The sequence below is a fragment of the Episyrphus balteatus genome, chromosome 2 (assembly GCF_945859705.1).
Source record: "Episyrphus balteatus chromosome 2, idEpiBalt1.1, whole genome shotgun sequence".
Taxonomy (NCBI): Eukaryota; Metazoa; Arthropoda; class Insecta; order Diptera; family Syrphidae; genus Episyrphus; species Episyrphus balteatus.
The window spans coordinates 88,302,426-88,325,047 of NC_079135.1; the positions used below are offsets into that span (position 1 = coordinate 88,302,426).

General features: G+C 30.6%; 1 protein-coding gene across 1 annotated transcript; it reads right to left on the minus strand.

Annotated features, from left to right (window-relative positions):
• Window positions 1–19,117: 19,117 nt before the first annotated feature.
• On the minus strand, window positions 19,118–19,716 carry LOC129910806 (small nuclear ribonucleoprotein F). Its single transcript, XM_055988361.1, has 2 exons — window positions 19,399–19,716; window positions 19,118–19,340 (listed from the first exon to the last, which is right to left on the minus strand). Exons 1-2 carry the CDS (start codon window positions 19,571–19,573, stop codon window positions 19,249–19,251), a joined length of 267 nt encoding a protein of 88 aa, XP_055844336.1. The 5' UTR covers window positions 19,574–19,716; the 3' UTR covers window positions 19,118–19,248.
• Between the last annotated feature and the right edge of the window lie 2,906 nt (window positions 19,717–22,622).

Here is a 22,622-nt window from a genome sequence, read left to right on the forward strand (position 1 = left end):
CTTTTCAGTACACGCGTCCAAATATAAACTGCTCCTCGGTATACATAATATATTATCCAGTACCTTTCGTGTTAGTACCAGTGCCACCTGAAAAGAGCCGAAAACACACAAAACTTAATGTGCAGTAGGAACACGTACGATGTGAGTAGGTAAAGTACGGTAGCAGCAGAAGCAGCAGCGGCAACAGCAAGTAGCAAGCAAGATACAACACAACCAGGAACGAACTGGTCAGGAGGAGAACACACTAAAGTTGGATGGTTTCATTTTCATTTTAACTTTGACGACCGACACGACACGACACCGACACCGACACGGTGGTGGCACTCAGTGGGAGTCTATATTCCAAAAAGGAAAAATACACGAAAACCACCCAAAAAACACCCATTGACTATAAAACATTGGATGAAAATTTGTTGTGGAAGGAAAGTGGAAAAACTCGACACGACTACCAAAACGATATTTTTTAACAAAAAATTATTCAGGAAAAAAAAATTCCTGTGTGCTTTTATCCCGATTGTATACTTTATGACTTTTTGTTGAAAATTCCGAACCTCAATATGCCCGTTGGTGATATTTTTATGATGTTGGGAAAGGTTTTATTATGTTTTAGTACTTTTTCTGGTGTGTTCTCTTTTTTTTTTTTTTTGTTATGTTTCATGAAAGGAAAGTGTTTTCCAATAAGTTTTTTCTTCAACAGGATGAGGTTTTAATATGTAGAATAGTCGAGGAACAATGGCAATTTTGGTTGGTGATTCTGATTATATTTTGTGGATAATGGAATGAGTGCGCATGTTCGAGGCATTTTTTATTAAAGAGTTCGTTATTTTGGAGTTTTTGTTTCAAAACAAATAAAATACAAGACAAAAAAAAGGAGTAACAAAAAAAAAAAAAGAAATTTAACATCATACAGGAAGAAAAAATAACATTTACTTTAACCCCAAAAATATACAGAGGCAGGAATAACAAAAAAAAAAATATCATACCTATCCTCTATGGCCATGTTTGTATTGCAACATAACTATGGGTAGATATTTGGCTTGTAAATAATTTATTACACAAATTGTATAGAGGATGTGGATGGAGCAACTGGGGCATGAAAAATACAAAATTTGATTGGAAGCAGTCCGACAAAACTTGGGCACTTGAGTGGAATACCAAATGTGTGTGTTTGGGTTTTTTTCCACTTTTTTTTTCTTTTATTTTTTTATTTATTTTAAATCCTGGAGGATACCATCAGCTATCTAGAGTAAAAATAAAATTTAAAGTGCTTTTTTTTCTCTCTAGGCAGAAATAGAAATGCATCGTTGAAAGGATTCAGTGTATAGGGGAATTAAATATTTTTTTAAAAAATTTTATTTTTACTTTTAGATTGGTGATTTGGTTGGATGGAAAAAATTATACCAATATGCGGTTAAGAGGTTGATGTGATTTTTAAAATAAAAACTTTTTTATGCCTGAAGATATTGTGCTATTGTGCACTATGGAGGACTTAAAAATAGAGGAGTTTGTTTGATTTAAAAATCACCAACAGTTTATTCTAGACACGCAAAAGGGAAACGTTTAACGGTTCCCACTACCGTATCTACAATCCACTTTGAATTAATTTGGGGCAGGATTTAAGTACACAGATCAATTTTGAGCTTAGGCACTCTGAGTGCCAAAACTCTCCATAAAATTCTTGTGAACTTCTTATACTTATTTAAAAACTTTGGTATACAGTGGCCTGCAGGTATTTAGAAGCATTGTTAATATTCAATAAGTAAAAGCATTATGTTCACTTTGGCGTATGAGTACTGAAAACATAGGTTTGCTTTCGTTTGCTTAGTTAGGACTTTTCACGTCCCATTGTTAATTTATCGCATCACTGTAAAACCTTTGTCGTTGCCGAGTTTCTTTTTTAGCATATTTAACGGCGATCAAAGCGCTGGATTGGCTCGCCCAGCGAAGTTTTTTGAATCTTTTTGAGTCTAATGCTTTTGACAGGGGAGAACGCAACCTAAACGCTCTGGGTTTTTGTTACACCTTATGCAAATTACCTTGAATTAGTACTTTTGTACCTAGATAAAAAACTGCAATTTTTTTGATAAGTTTTTTACCTGCAGATTAAAAACGGTCTGTCAAACCGAAAAACCGTTAATGTAAGTAATGAAGGTAATAAAAACATCTGCTGCAAACTAATTTTCAAAAAAAATCAAATCAAAGAGATATGACTAAAATAAGAAAATCACCGAATATTTGGTTTTCGACTCGTGTCTTGATACTCTTTTGAGTCCTGAAGTCAAAATACATTTATAAATTTTTTCCCAGCAAAAGTCTAACTTTCCCGTACTACAACTACTTTACGAAGTATGATTTTGAACCATATTTGCTGCAGTCATAAAAAATTTCTAATAAGATGGATTTGTAACTGGTAGTACACAGTACACACATTATCGGAAAACAGATGAACCAGAAAATTATGAAGAGTAATTTCGTCGATCGGTCTACATTTACGTATGTTTCGTTTTTGGACCATTTATACAGGTACAAAATTGACAAAGCTTGGTTTGTTTGTTGAGCCGTTCTGGTGGTTGAATTCTATGACAACCCCCCAATACCTTAAGACCCCGCTCGCACCACGTCTGAATTAAGTTGGCAACAGACACTTTGCTTTTCAAGTGACGATATGTTCCCCGAAAAACATATTCAGCCCTATTGTAAGTTTCACGTGAACAAGATTCCACCCGGAGAAATTAAATTTCACTTTTTCCCTATTGTGACTTGCGGGCGACAAGTTGTTCTCGTCCCGAAAACTCCTTGTCCTCGTATTTTGAATTTAATTTAAATTTTGATGAAGAACAAAAAACCAATTTAGCGGAAAATGCTAATTTTCTCACAATATTTTTTTTTTTAAATTCCGGGGGAAAAAATGTCCACGTAAAACTCGCAACTGATTAATAATATAAAAATATAAAATATATATAAAAATATAAAATATATATAAAAATAATGGTTAGTATTTTTTTGAAACCCACGAATTTTTTTCTGCGTTTGACCCTAGCTTTATATGAATAAACACAGTGCATGGCTTGGGTGAAGAGTGAAAGGCCTAAAAGGACTGAACTTATTCACATTAGTTTCGAAGTTGTGGATATTAAAAAGGGGAAGTCTGAGGCAGATAATGCGCTTTTTAAAACTGCCAATAATAGTACAACTTTTTAGATAATAATCCAGAGTCACGCACAATAATAATTTTTCAGGCGATGTCCTTAAATAGAAATTGAGTATTTTACTCAATACTGTTTATATATAAACTTTACTTTTGCGAAAAAGAGTATTTCAACTTTTGTTAAAATATAGTCAAAAAATGCAAATAAATAAGAATCGAAATTCATTTTCAAAAACAGTTTTTAAAATTTAATAAAAAGAGAAAAAATAAAAAACAGTGGTTCGAATTTTTCGTTTTTTTTTTTTTCTTAATTTGAATGCACAGTATTTTGTTTAGGTTTTTAGATGATTAACCTTCTGTAGGCACACCCTTGACGTGAAAGGCACACGATTGCGAATTTGGTTTTTGCTTTTAAATGTCGTTATAACTTTTTCGGTCCCAATATTTTAAAGGGCATATGCATAATGAAATTGACGTAGAATTTTTCGAAGATTTCGAATATTATATTCGCAATTCCTAAGGAATATATTATTATCACCATTATAAAAAGACGGTTTTGGGAAAAATCATTAATTTTAAAATTTTCGTCCTGCCAAATTGGCACCCGTGTGCCGACAGAGAGTTAATTTGAAAATGAGTCATTAATCTAAACTCTAATTATAAGAACTAAAACTTTATAATTAAACTAAAAAAAGTTTTGTGTTATAACTCTTTCCCTTCCACTACATATCTAATCGGTATCCAAACAGATTTTTTTGCACAATTTGTTTGTGGTTCAATTCCTTATGGAATGCCCTATTTGCCCTACAGACCAAGTTAATATATTTATTTTTTCATTCATTATTCCATAGCCAACTTAACTAAAACTAGAAAAAAAAAATCAAAATTCAGTCTCATAAATCTTTCATAGTAGTAATTAAACCTAAATTGCATTTAATAATGTATGAAATACTACATCTATTTATTCATGCAATTTCAGGTGAAAATGAGGGATATTTTCCACTAACTACGAGTATTTCTATATAATAAGAGGAAAATACCTTGTCCAGCTTTCTCAACATCTAATCACCTTAAAAGGGATGTTTGTCTTTCTTTTGCAAAACTAGAAAAAAAAGTCTGAAAAAAAAATCTATTGAAAATATACAAAAATAAAAATAAAAGTCCACCATGAATTGAATAGCTCTGAAGAACTGAATAAATGAAGTCTAGGGATGAGGGTGAGGTTGAGGAATGAGGGTAGTAAAATGCGATTCTTTATTTTCTTGTGAGGAAATGATGTAGTATTTAATTGAAAGAGATATTTCCAAATACGAATTAGAGCATGACATGATAAATTTTCTCCTCTCCTTCAAGCAAACAATTTTAATTTAACTTTAATTAAAGGAAACTCAAATTTAAAGACTTTAAGAACAGGCTACGTGGCTGGCAGGTAGAAAAGCGATTTCATTAATTGGAATTAGCATGATATTGATTTGGTTTATTCTCGTATTTTCGCTGATAAGAAAAACAAAACTCAAACAAAAAATAAAGAAAAAAAAATCGGTTTTGAACCGTAACAATTATAATAAAAGAGTATACAAAAAATACTTTGATATGTAAGTCCCAGTACGTAAGTCATTAGTACGTTAGTAATTTATCATAATTTCCGCACTAGTCGTACTGTAACGATTTGCCCCTTGCCACTTTCAATATTTTTTTTTTTCTTTCATCGATTTGAATCTTTTATTTAAATAGCGGTGTCTTATGCTTCTGATTAATGTTAGATCTTAGATGTCCATTAACAAAATATATATTGAAACTTAACGTCACGTAACTTATAGGAATATAAAATGGACTGTATTATAAGTACACATATTAAGAAGGGGGAGATTTATGATCATTGGACATTCAATCAATTCCTCCTTGAATCCCGATTGTTATGTCGTGATATTTTTATATTCTCATTCATTTTAATTTTGTGCTTGAATAAGTTTATTTCTATTGGCAGGTTGGGTATAGATACTTTTGTTGTAATATTGAATTTTTTATAGAATTATTTGAAGTGAGAAGGGTAATTTAGTACATTACTATAAAATGATCAATAGCAGAGAATTGAATGACTCAGGAATCTTTGTTATTTAGTTTGTGTTTATGTACGATAATACAAATAGTTTTCTGAAGTTCAATTTTGTTTTATAAACACCTATAAGGGTTCTTGCCCTATAAGCAAGTTAAAAAATCAAAAATAAGAAATGTCTGAATAACCTCAAAACCTATAAATCAATCCTACCAACAATCCAGTTATGTTTAACATTTATTGTTCTTATAAAAAAATGTGCCTTAATAACAATAAGTCATTAAAATGGAAAAAACGTAAAGGGTCACTGTGGTGTATGTGGAACATTCTTTTTTTCTTTTTTTTTTTGAAAAATCGTACTTCAAATTGTTCTATTCTTAAGAAACTATTCAGACCAATTGTCATTTGTTAACTATTCTCCTACCTTTCAACTAGTTTAATTGGCCATGCAAAAGTTTACAAATAAAATCTCAGCTAAAAAATATAATAAGAAATAAACTTAAAACATTGAATAATTATACATATATATAGAAGTGACACCGGAAAAAACGTCCGCTATGTTTGAGGGGTGGAGCCACAATCGTTTGAGGAGTGGCGCCACAATCGTTTTAGGATTGTGTATTCGATGGCCGAAAAATCCCTGAAAAGGACTTTTGGTTACTAAGTAACCACATCTACAATATTATTTATATTTGGTGTATTTGTATTAGTTTTGTTTTGTGCTAGTAGTGTGTCTGTTTATTTTTGTTTCTGTAATATTGAAATTCAATTTATTTTAAATTTTTGTATTATTTTGAATTGAATATTTATTTTTGAATGTTTGATTCTTATGTATATTTGGATGGATTTTGTTTTTTGTTTTTATTAACGACAAGAAGATTTTCTTCAGTTATAGAAGTGTTTATTTAATTTTGATTAGGGTGCTTTTTGTAATAACATCTAGGCCAAAGTTGTAGTTCACATTGTTTGAATATTTTCCACATGCACTGTGGCATAAACTTACTATTTTCTTAAACCGCATAATGCAAGAGTAGGTTAGGATCAAGTTCATACAATATGGCCATATTTCACATTATTTTAAAGTATTTTAATACGTATTTCAAAGTATTTTAATACAATACGAAACAACCTCGTTTATTTGCTTATATACGGCTTTGGATATACGGCTTTGTTCAAATTTGCAACTGCAAATGAAAATTTAAAGTTTTTATAAAATGTTAAATTTTGAAAAAAAAAGATCTTTTCGTACCATTTTTGGATACTTTTCTTTATTTTTAATTAAAACATTTTTTTTTATCTAAAATTTAAACGATATTTTTTATTAATAAAATGTTCAAATAAACTCAAAAGGTAAAAGGCCTATTTTGATCGCAAATACAGGCGATAGTGTGAAGCAGATATGTACGTAGGATAGTTATAATCCCCTCAACATCGAGATTATAAGAGCGCCGAGAAAAAGGAAAAAGCTTTAAATTTGATTATTATTAGTAGAACTTTACAAGCGAAAGAGAACAAAAGAGTCGCAACCAATTCCAATCTTCAATCTGCACATAAGCGTGGTTTTATACTAGTTACATATATTATATTCACCATCGACCAAAGATTAAAATTACAGAGGATCCTGGAAAGACCCTAGATATCCATAAACTATTTACTGTTTTCAAGGCTGCTGCGTAGAGAGCAATGCTTATTGCTTATTTTTTGCATTCCTGTCAAGCAAGTCCGTCAGCTTTGATGTTTTGAGCCTAGCTATTAGACCGAGAGCCGGCAGCATATTTTGGCAGTTTTGATATAACCGAAATTCGAGTGTGCACATATCTAGATATGCACTAGGGTGTCCGTTATTTCCCAAAGTGACGTTTTCGAGGGTGACACCCCCCAGATAGAAAGTTTAAGCCCTAAATACGGGGAATTTAGCAAACAAAAATTTTTTGGGGGTCATTAACCCGTGCCTCTAAGGTCATACTTTCCCCATACAAATTTGTATGGGAAATTTTTAACTCATACATAAAATTTTTTTTCTCTCGAGTTAAATCATCTATTTTTAAAATGTTTGTTGAGTCTGGTTGGAAAATAGTTCCTTTAAAAGATTACATTCAAAATTTCCCGTTAAAAATTTTTTTTATATTTTATTTCGGTTTTTGAAATTATTAGCTGTTTTCGTAGTTTTTGCTTTCACCTATCACATAATTTTAAATGCAGTTTTATTGGTTTTTAATTCTTTTCAAATATTGCATTAAAAAATTTGTGAATAAATCAAAAATTTCAATTTTTTGAAAATTTTTTTGGAAATTTTTGCCGTTTTTATAATAAAAAAATATTATTAAATACTTTACCCTTTCTTGTTTGCAACTTTTTTGATGTAATTTTTTAGGTGAATAATTTTTAAACAAAATTCAATAAAAATATTGTTAACATATTATCTTTTGTAGTTCAAGAAAAATAAATTTAAACGTATAAAAACGGCAAAAATTTCAAAAAAAATAAAAAAAAATTAAAATTTTTGATTTATACACAAATTTTTGAATGCAATATTTGAAAAGAATTAAAAACCAATAAAACTGCATTTAAAATTATGTGATAGGTGAAAGCAAAAACTACGAAAACAGCTAATAATTTCAAAAACCGAAATAAAATATAAAAAAAAATTTTAACGGGAAATTTTGAATGTAATCTTTTAAAGGAACTATTTTCCAACCAGAATCAACAAACATTTTAAAAATAGATGATTTAACTCGAGAGAAAAAAAAATTTATGTATGAGTTAAAAATTTCCCATACAAATTTGTATGGGGAAAGTATGACCTTAGAGGCACGGGTTAATGACCCCCAAAAAATTTTTTTTTGCTAAATTCCCCGTATTTAGGCCCTAAACTTTCGATCTGGGGGGTGTCACCCCCGAAAACATCACTTTGGGAAATAACGGACACCCTAATATGCACCACAGTATGTCAACGGAACAAGTCTGGCAGTGATCTATTTCAGCTTTCCCTTGCCAGACGCATCCAAAGTGCAGCAAAAAATCAATTTTTGGCGTTTTGGTATAACCGAATAAATGATACACCAAGAAATCATACAAAATACCCTGATTTCGAATCTGTGGGTACCGCAAGTTTCTTTTTCAGCTTTCCCCCCACCAGACCGCTTTAAAGCATTTTTAAGTGCATTTTTCTAATAAAAAAACCTAATTACTTATTTTCTGTTAGGTATAACCGTATGATGGTAACAAATTAATATTCTATGTCTATTCTAGGTCTAGAAAATATATTTTTAAGCCAGCTATTTTTCAGCCTTCCCTCTGCCAGACGCATCCAAAGTGCAGTCAAAAATCAACTTTTGGCGTTTTGCTAGGTATTACCCCAATAAATGATACACCAAAAATTCATAAAAAATCCCCTGATTTCAAAAATGTGGGTACCAAAAGTTTTTCTTTAGCTTTCGCCCCGCCAGACCGCTTTGAAGCATTTTGAAATGCATTTTTCTAATAAAAAACCTAATAGCTTATTTTCTGTTGGGTATAACCGTATGATGGTAACAAATTAAAATTCTATGTCTATTCCTGGTTTAGAAAATATAAGTTTAAGCCAGATATTTTTCAGCCTTCCCTCTGCCAGACGCCCTTAAAGGTTTCCCAAACAGGTTTTTCCATAGAAAAAAACACCTAGTTTTTGTTTTTTTCTTATAAAATTGAAATAATATTTTTTTGTTTAAAGTAACCATATGATGGCCAAATATTAACTTTCTCTGCCTTTTCCTGATTTAGAAAATGTAAGTTTAAGCCAGTTTTGTTTCAGCCTACCCTCTATCAGACGAATTAATAATTGCAATTCCTGTTTGGGTTTTTAAAAAAGAACTTTTATTTAAATGAACTTAGATAATAACCTAAACTACAATTTTAGAACCGGTTTGCTTGATGAGTATCTATGAACTGACTATCTCATCCACTTGATGTCGATGGATGATTCAGCTGATGGTTGATGATCGATGATCCATGCTATACGTTCTCATTGGTATCATATTACCATGAGAACTGTTGAAGATGTTTATTTGACGGATGTCATATTTCCGGTAAATTTTAATAACACTTCAAGATGATTCATCTTGAATAGAATCGAAGTGTTAACTCCCCCCTTACTTCTATAGTGATCGTCCCGATCGCTCTTCTATAGCTTTTCTTGTTGCTGTTAAACATTTAATTGTTGCTTTCTTAAATGCTAAATTATTTTTCTTTTCTTCGTTTCTTTTATAAATTTTCAACATCTTAATAACTATTACAATACTAAATATTAATATTATATTTAAAGTTATTCCCCACAATATTGGGTGTTCTTTTATATCTTCAATATAAGGTTTAATTAGATCAATGTTTCTGAATTTTAATTTTTCATTTCTTGATTCTAAATATTTCAAAATATTAATTTCTAATGGTACATTCATTTTAAAATGTTTTACAATTTTTGTTTTTTTATTTTCATACATTTTAGAATTAATAGTTACATTATTTTTGAAATTAATGAGATATGTACCCTTATATATTTTCCTATTGATTGTGGTTTCTCCACTTACAAAAATTATACCATCTTTAATTATTTTAATGTCTGGATTCTTCTCCTTTATTTTATGACAGTTTGCTTTCTTGTTATTTAATAAATCTGTTAGACAATTAGTTTCATTACTTATTTTACAATACATATTGTTTAATTCTTGTTTACAATTTGCCATTTTATATTTTTCTTCGTACAATACAATTTGATTTGGGATTTGTAACTTGCCATCACCTATATTAATGCTTTCTACAATGAATTTAGTGTTTATTTCCTTAACAATTGGGTATTGAATGTATAACATGATTATTTCCTTATTTTGAATAATTTGAAAATCTGATGCATCTAAAACATCTGTAATTGAAACTGGCATTGTTTCTGTTTTTATTATTTTCTCTAAATCTTCTATATTTAAAATCACTGTATTTAAAATGCCATTTTTTCTTAAATTGATGGTATTGATAATGTCTCTTAAATCTTCAATTATAAATTTTAAAATTAGTTCGTCTTCTTTGTCAATGTTATTGTCCTCACTGGTCAGTTTTTCTATTGTTTTAAATAATATTGAATTTGTTTGGTACTGTTTGTTGTTAGATTCAATTAGTTCCTGTAGTTTTGTTTCTATCTTTATTTTGTCATCATGGTCTGGACTTCCTGATATCCATTTCCATAGAGTACCGATCTCATTTATTCCTCGTCTAAATCTATCTCTTATAATAAGTTGATTAATTAATTTGTCTGCAGTTTCAAGATTCGTCTTAATTAAACTGGTTACCCTAGCACCTTTACCTCTTATATCATTTAGTATATTTTTGTAATGTGTTAAATTTATTATGTGATAAACATCACCTCTTTCGTAGAATAATGCAGCAGGTCCGTCCTCTATAAGAATGTATTCCTCTGTACTATAGTTTGTTATTTGCACTTGCGCAAATGTCGTGGCTAGTAATGCCAAAAATACTAGTATGATACTGTTAGTCATCTGAAATAGAATTGGTGTTGAATTTGAATATATTATTTTTTCAAATTATCTTTGTGTATGATCCTATCCTTACTGTCTAGTATAACTCTTCCTCTATCTTCTTTTACTATTCTTTTTTTATACAAAGGTTTTACTTTCCCTTGCCTTCGTGTCGATTTTTCGTGTACTTTTTGTCCTGGTCTAAATTCTATTTCTGTCCTGTTTTTGTTAAAGTACGCAAGATCCTTATCTTGTTTTTCTTTTAATACATTTGTCAAACTAATATGTTTTTCAAAGTTATGAAACACGTCTATTGGTCGGAAGTTAGTCACTGAATGAATTGATTCATTATATTTTTTAACGACAAATGGCATTATTTCATTTGTTTCCGCATGGATATCTGTTTTCGTAATTCGTATAATTTCAGTCAATGTGCTGTGCACTCTTTCTATCATACCATTCGTTCTACTATGGTTTGGAGCTGTTCTCTCATGTTTGACGCCTAGTCTTTCTAATTCTAGTTGTGCTGATGGTGTGCAAAATGTCTTTTCATTATCAGTTACAAGTGTTTCAACTCTGCCAAATATTGGTATTGTTTCAATGAGTTTATCCTTAGCATCTATTTTACTTTCAATATGTCTTACTATGAGAAATTTTGAAAAAGAATCTATCATGGTTAAAAATTGATCATTGTCTATATAGTATATATCAGCATGTATTCGTTCCCCCCCTTTCTTTGGAATTGGAGCCTCTCCAATCCTATATCTAACTGGATGTCTATCATATTTGTTTTCTTTGCAAACAGAGCAATTTCTTGTTAAATCTAATAATTGTTTAAAGCATTCAGGCCAGTAATATTTTGTTGTAATCTGTTTGAAATTCTCTCTTGAATCACGATGCGCTCTATTATGTTCGTTTTTTAGAATAGTTATTTGTGTGTCTTTGTCAACAATGTCTTCTACTATATTTGTTACATATGCAAACTGAGTAGTGGGGTATTCACTTAATAACTTTGGTTTTAGTTTAAATAATAATTCCTCGCTGGAATGTATTGCATTAATGCCTTTCCTAATAATTTCTTTAAAATCACTAAATATATTTTCATCTTTATATATTACTGTGTGTCGCCAGTATCCTTTATGTACTTGTTCACTACTAATACTATTGTTATTTCCTTCTTTAATGATTAACTGATTCCTAAATCTATTAATTATACCTCCTAATCTTTTTATTTCTTCAACTGGACTACTTTGAGTACTATGTACTGTTGCAACGTCCGAGTCCATCATATTTAATTCTTGTCTGCTTAAAGCATCTGCTACTACATTCTCTCTACCTGGTTTGTATTTTATAATAGGAGAATATTCTTCTACAAATTCCCTCCATCGTTTCATTTTTGCGTTGGGGTTTTTATCTGACATAGCGAATGTTAATGGTTGGTGGTCCGTATATATATGGATGCCGCTTGTTCCATAGAGGTAGTTCCTCAAATTTTTCAAACTCCAAACAATTGCTAATAATTCTTTTTCATTTGTTGCATAGCCTTCTTCGGTTACACTTAATCCCCTACTTATGAAAGTTATTGGTTTGTTATTTTGACTAAGCACTGCACCTATGGCTGAGTTACTTGCATCAGTTGTTAATTCAAAACCTTCTTCAAAGTTTGGCTGGTTCAATATTATATTTTCTTCTAACTTGTCTTTTAAAATTTGGAATGCTCTTTTCCCCTCATTATCTAATTCTATCGGTATAAATTTACTTTTTGTGTTTGCGTCTTGGTCTCTTAAATACTTTGTTAATGGCTTGCTGATCATAGCGTAATTTCTTATGAATTTACGATAGTAACCGCTTAGTCCCAAAAAAGATCTTAACTGTCTTAATGTCTTAGGTTCTGGGTATTCCTTAATAGTTTTTACTTTCTTTGGATCCGTTTTAATACTGTTGTAGGAAACAACATATCCTAAAAATTCTACTTCCTGCATAAAATACTTGCTTTTTTCACTACTTATCTTCATGTTGGCTTCGCTTAATGCTTTAATTATGATTTCTATGTGTTCCAAGTGTTTTTCTTCCGATTCAGAAAATATGATCACATCGTCGATATATACGTGGCAAAATTTCCCTATGTAAGGTCTTAGAATATCATCCATAGCTCTTTGAAATAAAGAGGGTGCATTCTTCAACCCGAATGGCATACGAAGGAACTCGTATTTTCCATTGTTTACGCTAAAAGCTGTTTTTTCTCTGTCTTCCTTTTTCATCATTATTTGGTGGAAACCACTTTGTAAGTCTAGTGTCGTGAAGAATTTAGACTTTCCTAAATTGAACAAAATTACTGAAGTATCTGACATTGGATACTTGTCTGTCTTAGTGAATGAATTTAGCTTTTTGTAGTCTATGACTAATCTGTGTTTTTTGGATCCGTCTTCATTAGTACCTTTCTTATCAACTACCCACACTGGTGAATTATATGCAGATCTGCTTGGCGTTATTATATTATTTTCCAACATATTATTTATTTCATTGTTTACAAAATTGCTTACTGCTTGCGGATATGGATATGATTTTGACCATATTGGATCGTCTGTTGTAGTATCTATAGTCGCTACTATGTTCGTATTATATGGAAGATAATTCGGTTTTTCTGTAAAAATACCTTGAAAACGTTTTAAAATTGATTTCAATTTTTCTATATAGGTTTCATCTGTACTCATGCAGATTGCCAAATTGTTCAATAGTTCGTCATTGAATAATAAAGGTACTATGCCTTTTTCGTATTCTAATGTACCATCGACTATATTTATTTTGCCTTTAATTTTCCTGAGTGTTCTTATTCCTACAATTATATCATAATCTTTTAATTCTTTAATTTCGTAAAAAATATCCTTAATTCCTAACATATTTATCTCCTGATACTTGTTTATAATGCTTGTCCCATGGACGCTTCTGACCTTTGTAGTCCTTTCTAAATCTTTATTTTTGAATAAACCTGGTTTAACGTAACTATGTGTTGCACCTGTGTCAATTAAAATTGTAAATATACGGCCTGTCTTTGGATCTGTTCTTTTTATAAAAGGCAGGTCGTTCCTTATTCTAAAAAATTATCCCCTTCGTCTAAATTATTTAATCTCGGTGTTTTTACCGGAATCTGTTCACTTCGTGGCCTATCGCGCTTGAAAGGGTTGTTATTGTTTCTTATTTCGTTATTAAAACGTTGGTCCCTATATGGATTGTTATGTAAATATCTGTTTTGATTGTAATAATTGTTATTTGTTTGGGGCTTAGGAGGATGGTAGTTTCCACTTGCTAAGTCCATTCTTTGCGGTGGTGGAACAAATTGATTATTCTGTCTCGGTATGAAATTCTGTCTGTTATTATTATTATTGTTATTATTTGTGTACCTTGGTATAGGTGGAAGCTGAAGTTGAGGTATTCCTCTATTATAATCCATTCTATGTGGATTTGGATTTATATCCCTTAATCTTTGATTCTGGTTTACCTCAATTTCTTGAGCTCTGGCCAACGCATTTGGCAGATCACCAGGATTAAGAGAGAATACGATGTTACTCATGGGTTGATTTAATCCCATTATGAACACTCTCAAAGCGTTCTCTCGGGCTACATTAATGAGCACATTAGTTTCGGCCGTTCTAGGCCCATAACTCATTATTGTTTTATTAGTTATTAATGTCAGTAACTGACTAACTTGATCATAGAACTGTTGCAAAGTTTGTTTCCCCTGCCTAGCACTCGATAGTTCGGTTTGTAACATGTGTACTGGTCTTTTATCTTCGTAAGTTAGGTCTAATCGTCCTATTATTGCATTGACATTCAATGGCGTACCATGAGATGTCAGCACGTCATTAGCTTTCCCTATTATTTTGTTTCTTAATATGTTAACTGCTGTAAAGTAACTTGAACTACCTTTACAACATTCATAAGCTTTCATGCAGTGGATTACTGATGTCCGCCAGCTAATATAGTTTTCCCCATCAAACTTTTGCAAACTTTTAACTAACTCTAAACTTTCTGTGGTTGTTATAAGTGGGTCTATTGTAACGTCCTCGTATGGTTCAATGTTATCAATGGGAGCTAATCTACCTAATAATTTCGTCAAGTCATCTATTTTCTTATCTAGTTTGTCCGTACTTTCGGCTACTGTCTGAGAAATCAACGTATGTATCTGATCCACTGTTAATGCCATATTGAGTTTTTTTGTTTTATAGATATTTATATAAAATTTAATTTTATAAATAAAGATTCTTAATAATAAGTATAGTAATTTTTTTTTTTTAATTTCCTTAATTAATTAAATATTTTTTTTTTTTAAATAAAAATTTTCTTACTATATAATTATTGTTGATTTGTTGATGTAGAGTTGAATCTCTGCTTAACACTGATCAATGATGACTTCGTAAAAATATTTGTTTATTCTTCACTTCCTGTCTTTCTTTATTATGAGTACTGAATATATTTTAAAAAAATTTTTTTTATTTTCTTTATTTCATTTATTTTGTTTTTGTCTTTCTTCTCTTTCACTCTGTTTGTCTTTATAATTGTTCAGTTTCACTTCACTGAATATATGTTTATAAAAAATATTTTATTTTTTTTGTTTTAATTATTTTTCTGATTTTCTACTTTATAAGAAGTATACTTCTCATGATCTGTTGTAATTAAACTTTTTGCCTCTCAATGTTTTATGTTGAGTAGGACTACTGAGTTTTTAGATTTAGTACGCAAGTTAAAATTGTTGAAAATTTTTCTGCTGGATTTAAAATTAAAAAAAAACGTCACTGCTTGATTTTAAAATTAAAAAATCGTCACTGCATTACAAAACTTATTTTGTTAATTAAAACTTATTTATTCACTTTAAAATTTCACACGCGGCTAGAGGATACTTTGTACTGTTCTCCCCTTTGGATGCACTATAGCTTAAAATTTTGAATAGTAAAATTTTTCGATGCTGGGTTTTAATAACCGTCACTGCACTCTTAGCAAAATTAAACTTCAATTAAAAACTATTCGCGTGTCCCTGCTCGGGCGCCAATTAATAATTGCAATTCCTGTTTGGGTTTTTAAAAAAGAACTTTTATTTAAATGAACTTAGATAATAACCTAAACTACAATTTTAGAACCGGTTTGCTTGATGAGTATCTATGAACTGACTATCTCATCCACTTGATGTCGATGGATGATTCAGCTGATGGTTGATGATCGATGATCCATGCTATACGTTCTCATTGGTATCATATTACCATGAGAACTGTTGAAGATGTTTATTTGACGGATGTCATATTTCCGGTAAATTTTAATAACACTTCAAGATGATTCATCTTGAATAGAATCGAAGTGTTAACTAGACGCCCTAAAGGGTATCTCAATAGTACGGGAAAGTTAGATTTTGCTATATGGGGCATGGGGGTCGCCAAAAATTGATTTTTTGCTGCACTTTGAATGCGTCTGGCAAGGGAAAGCTGAAAAAGATCACTGCCAGACTTGTTCCGTTGACATACTGTGGTGCATATCTAGATATGTGCACACTCGAATTTCGGTTATATCAAAACTGCCAAAATATGCTGCCGGCTCTTAGACTATATATGAAATTGATTTTCGAATTGCCAATAAATTTTGATCCAACATACAACAAAAGTATTTGACTTCTAAAGCAGTGAAATAAATAAAAATTGAAATTTTTTTTATTATAATGAAGATTCACAAAATATAACCGAATAATAGGGTAGAGTTGCCTAATTCCGGCCCTCTCCAGTAGCCGGCCACCTTTCTGAAAAATCGTTATAACTAGTGATTTCGTAGGATTTATTCCAAATTTTTGCTCTTATCCTGTTCTTTTAAATGTCCCTCCTAAAATAACAATATTCTTATTATTCTTGTTATTCAGTTTTCTTAGAAAAAATAACTTTTTGTGAAGTGATCCAATCGGGTATGGTTTTTTGTATTTTTACTGCCGAAACCTACTATCGTAATCAGTGTTTTGTGGAAACAATTTCAGAGCAAATGCTTTGAAATGTTGTTTTTCTTTTAATTATATATTATTCTTCAAATAAAATAGGTTTTAAATAGGAAAAAGATGTGAGTTTTGGTAATTTTAAGGGGGGCCGCAGATAGAACACAAAAAAAAAGCTTTGAAATTCAAGAGTTTCCTGTATTCGGCCCTTTTTTATTGATAAAAGTTTAAAAAATGGGGAAAAATAAATACATTTTTAAATCATTTGATGTTATAACTTATTAACAATCAAAATTGTTTCTAAATTCTTAAAACACAAAAATTTAAATAAAAAACATTCAATTTATTTAAGCTTGACCTTATAAATTCAGTGGCCGGAAATTGGACACTAGATGACAGAAAAAAGGCCGAATTTAGGAGAATCGGACTTTTTTATACAAAAACTTAAATAAAATATTTTTGGGAACTATTATTAAATATTTTTTTAACCATACCAAAAAAATTATTAAATAACACAGGTCGACAAAAATAAAAATATTTTTTGTGCTTGGGTTTAATTTGCACTTTTTGGGTTCATGGTAAACCAAAACAATAGATAATCACCCTTTAACCTACTAAGATTTGCTTTTGTAGTGTTGGAAGCAAAAATACTAATTTCATACCCTGTGAGCCTAACTCCAGTTTTATGAGCTATAGTGCAAGAACCGTGCATTGTACAAAAAAAAACTGTGAAGCTATAAAATGTAGATAATTTAAAGTTCTACATTTTTGCTAAAGCACTTTATTTGACTTAAATCATTAGAAAAAAGTTATGATGAATAAAAGGCTTTTTTGGTCCGAAAACCCCCGTTTTGTTGAGTTAAAACTGTAATAATTTTTTTTATCTAACTTCAACTTTGGAAACTTTTATACTTTTTTGAAAACTGAAATGCCGGGACATATTTTAAAAATAATAAACTAGAGTCACACTATAAAAATACTGTTCGTCTTGTTATTTTGAAATAAAAGTAAGAAATTGAGTTTTTATGAAACTTGGAACTGTTAATTAATTTGAAGAAAAATGGCGTATGAAATAAAAAATATTTTTATTAATTAATTGTTTCTTTTTGTTAGGCAATGTGTAAATGAAAGAATCGTAAAAAAAAATCAATTATGGGCAGAGGAACCAAAATACTGTTGCAAAGTAGGGATTTTTCGAAATTTCACAAGAACTACATATTTAATCGAAAACCTCAAGGATTTGGGATGAACAAGTTACCAATTCCAGTAATATCTAAAGTTGGCCTATCAGCACATTTCGTCCATTACTTTTTAGACACCCTGCATATGCAACAAAATAATAAAAATACTATACAAACAAATTAATTTAATTTTTCAATAAATAAAGAATTTCAATATAAACTAGTTTGGCTACTGTTTGGATACAGTTATTTTTGTAAGCAATTATTTTTGTATAATAAAAATACCATCGAAGTGAATTACTTTTACCATTAAATATTGAAAATAGAAGGTATCATATAATGCCTCAAGCTCCCATCTGACAAAAATTCGAATAAAACGAAAATTTTTTCTTCTTAAATTTCCTGATTTTTTTTTTTATTTTTTCTGAATATGAATATGAAAACAGCATTAAAATGAAGAAAACAAAACAAAAATCAGACACATCGGTTAAGACGTTCTCGAGTTTTTGCCAAAATTACGCACGACAATTTTTGTAAAAGACAAATAGTAAAAACGTTAACGAATGATCGTAATCGTATGCTGTAATTCGACCCCAGATTTCCTTGAATACTGGAAATTGCTCTGCTGACTTCAAAAGCAAATTAAAAAAAAAATAAAAAATGTTTTCCAGATGAGAATCGATATATCTATCATAATTTCATAGTCACAACCCAAGAACAAATTTCGTGTTGACCTGTGTAATGTACATTTTATTTCAAGAATTATTCGAAAATGTTGATATTTGACGTTTCTGTGCTTTATTTTATGAGACAGAATCCTTAAGGCTACTAGCAACTCTACCCTATAAATAATTACTTGCTGAAAAAGCCCCATCAATTTTACGCTTCATCCATAAGCATGGGTAATTATTAATTTGCTTTTATTACTAAGACCTTGATCTATATTTTAACGATAATTAGATGGATAAACCCCCAAAATATTATTATTGATCAAATTCTTCAAATAAATTACACAAAAAGCAATAACCATGCATTTGGCCTTCTTTAATGGTTGGTTGCTAGTCATCGTATCAAGGCCATAGAATTATCGATATTTTCGAATATATATTTATTAATAAACCCTCGAGGTGGGCCAACAATATGCTTCAATCATTCTGAATTAAATAATTTATCATTATTGATATTAAATTTAGTTGATAATGAAGAAGCCTCAAGCTAAATAATAACTTTAAGTTGAAGGTTTTTTAAACTAACAAGAGGAAGTATTTGTCAGGAGATTCGTATTTTAAATTAAAAAAATAAGTTCTTTTCTTTTTTAATTCAAACTTTACACTGTTTAAAATTATAATTAAATTCTTAATTAAAAACTACGGATGCAATTTCAGGATTGTTTTTTAGTCTCTCATTTCGCCTTCCTCATCGTCGTCATCCATGCCTTTAATGTACAGGACATTGTTGCAACGGATAAGAACTTCCCCCAAATTACCTGAAAATGAATACAATTTTTTATTGAAATAGCTTTGCTAATGGATTTGTTAACTTACCTGTGACCTGACCATCAATGTGTTCTTCTGTATTTGCTAGTTGCATGTTCATGTAACCATCAACAGACACCAAATATCCTTTATATTCATGTCCCCATTTGAGTTTTATGAGAACAGCTTTTCCAGTTAAACCATTTAGGAATGGTTTTGGATTAATTGGCATAGCAGCAGACATGATTGTAGAATTTTTGTTTTACTTCGTTGTGAAATAATAAATAAATTTAATTATAATTGTTTTATTATTTTATAATAATAAAATAAATAGAAATGCAAGAAAAATTTGGTTTAAACGTTTTAATGTTGCTTCGTTTTGATTACAATTTGTGACAGATCAGACATTTTTTTTTTTTTTTTGAGGTTAGTTTTCGCTGAGTTTAGGGGGGTTCACATTGACCAACTTACCGGACAGACCGATTGTCATTTGGCCTGATGGCTGAATTATATTTTTCGTTCACACTCATCAGACAATTTTCATCAAAACCCATTTTTCATCTTATTTTTAATGTATCTTTCACCTATTCTGCTCTCAAATTCAAGAGAATGGATTATCACTGTCTGCCGGACAGACATGTCGTTCAATTGACTAACATGTCCGTCCGACCACCAAAAAATCAAAATTTTTTGAAAACCATCCGGCAAACCGGACAGGTCGTCGGATGGGTGTTCACACTATCAAAACAGCATCAGATCAGACCAAACGGCGGCTGGTCTGTCCGGTAAGTTAGTCAATGTGAACCCCCCTTTTCGCTGTTTTTTTGTTGAAGCGGCTTTTTGTGGAACGCATTCAGTGAGAAAATAAAATGAAATAGTACAGTCCACAAAACAGAAGTCTAACACCCCTTACACACCACATCAAAATTTTAAGTAGATTCTCATCGAAATTAAAAAATATTTTTCATAATCAGCTATTACACGAAGCCTCAAGCGCACGCATCTTTTTAAATATAATGAGTGCAAAAGAGAAAAAAGATGAAAGAAAAAATTATCCGACCGGATAGTAGTGGGTCGAAATTAGCGTTACCACTTGCAGAAAAAAGTCGAAGTAGATTTGAAGAAAAAAAGGAAGTAGATTGAGAAAAATCGAAGTAGATTTCAAAATATAATTTTTTAATAAAAATCCATCTTAAGAAAAAATATTTTCTTAAATTTATTTAAGTTAAATAATTTAATTAGTAAAAACAACTAAAACCAAAAAATTGAATTCCTTCAAACTCTATATTTTCGGTATAAATATTATTTCAATACATTATTTTATAACAATTTTTAGTCAAATATTTGGTTTTCTGCAAAAAGAAGTAGAATTGGCTTATATTTTAATAATTTGAAGTAGATTGTAACAGAGATTTTAAAATGAAGTAGAATTCGTTATTTTCGTGATGGTGTGAAGTAGGAAGTAGATTTAATTTTTTTTTTGAAAAAAAGAAGTAGATCTACTTCAATTGAAGTAAAGTGGTACCACTGGTCGAAATTATGAGAATCTTTTGACGTTTCCTTTTCCACTTTATCTTTTTTCAACATTCCCTTTCATTTCTTTTTGCTTCTTGGTGCAATACAACAAAAACAAATTTTAAATCAAAAGAGAAATGTCAAATTTGAGTCCTTAAATCAAGAGGCATCGTGTAATAGTACGCGAGTCACAGAATGATTACACTGGTTAACAAAATTAAACTTTTTTTTTGTTGCCGAAACAAAAATATACTTTTCTGAAGGTTTTCGGTGTGCTGAACTCGAATCTGAAGCCAAAAAAAATTAATCAGCTCCCGTTTTTGAAATATTACCGTTAGAAATTGCAGTACTTCGGACCTTATTCTTTTATATAAGGAACATTTTTTGAACATATTTAGTAACGGTTTTCATAAGTACTATTTACCACCTTTTTAAATCTTTTTAAATCTTTCCGATATCTTTTTTATTGCCCGAGATATCCTAAGTTGTTTGGTATTTTTATAAATTTTATAACGTCATTATCTTCTATATGATATATGAAGATAAACCCACTTATTTCAGTTTAAGATATCTCGGGCAATATAAAAGATATTGAAAAGATTTAAACAGGTGTCGAAAGATGGAAAACAGTTCTTATAGAAACCGTTACTAAATATGCTCAAACAATTTTCTTTATACAAAAGAAGAAGGCCCGAAGAATTTAAAAAAAACGTATTTTTGCATTTTCTAACGGTAATATCTGAAAAACGGGAGCTGATTAGTTGTTTCTGACTTCGGATTCGAGTTCAGCACACCAAAAACCTTCAGAAAAGTATATTTTTGTTTCGGCAACAAAACCCTTGTAAACCAGTGTTATCAAAAGAAAATTCGAAAAAAGAGTCAAGCCTCTTGAGGCTTCGTGTAATAGCTGACATCCTGACATACATTTCAAGTCTTCATAATAAGCCTGTTTTCACTATTATAGCCTATATTCACTACATCTCAAATGAGGTAATTTCTAAAATTAGGTCAGTTCAAATTTCAAATTAAATTTTTCTTTTCTATACGATTCCAAATTTTCTGAAAATTTGATTTGAATGTCATCTGTTAGCCAAACCTGATATCTACCGTTTCTTGAACTGGAAATCCCCTTAAAAATCATAGTTTGTATTTTATTAGCAAATTAGAAAATGGAAACTCATAAAAATGCCTTCATAACACGGAGGTTTTAATGCTCTCCTATAAAATTTGCTAAAATGGATTTACACTCATTTTTGGGTGAAAACAGACTTAATAGTAGAGGTATTCATGCAACCTGGAAAACTTTACCACATCGCAAAACGGAAAAGTTTACCAAACACGTTTCATGAACGCCCCTTTAAAGGCTTGGCCACACCGGAGGGTATGCGGTATAGCGGTAACGATATTTGAACTAAAAAAATTCCACACCTGAACGTTAATGTGTCAGTTTGGAATTTTTTTCATACAAGTACCCTCACCGCTACCCGTACCGCTACCGCGTACCTTCCGGTGTGGCCAAGCCTTTAAAATCAAAATGCGGTTGACGCGCGATTTATTTGAAGTCTTTTTGAGCTAGAAACTGAACAAAACAATAGGTGTGTTTTTTTGTTTATCTATATAGATTTTGTGCAAAAAAACGACATCGAGATTTTTGAAATCGAAGCAATTTACTTGTTAAAAACAACAAAAACTTTATCTGTATAGATTTTTGAAAAATCCAGATAATTATCCAGATTTTACTTTCTCTCGATAGAAAACAGTAGTGCCAAGGTAGTTTA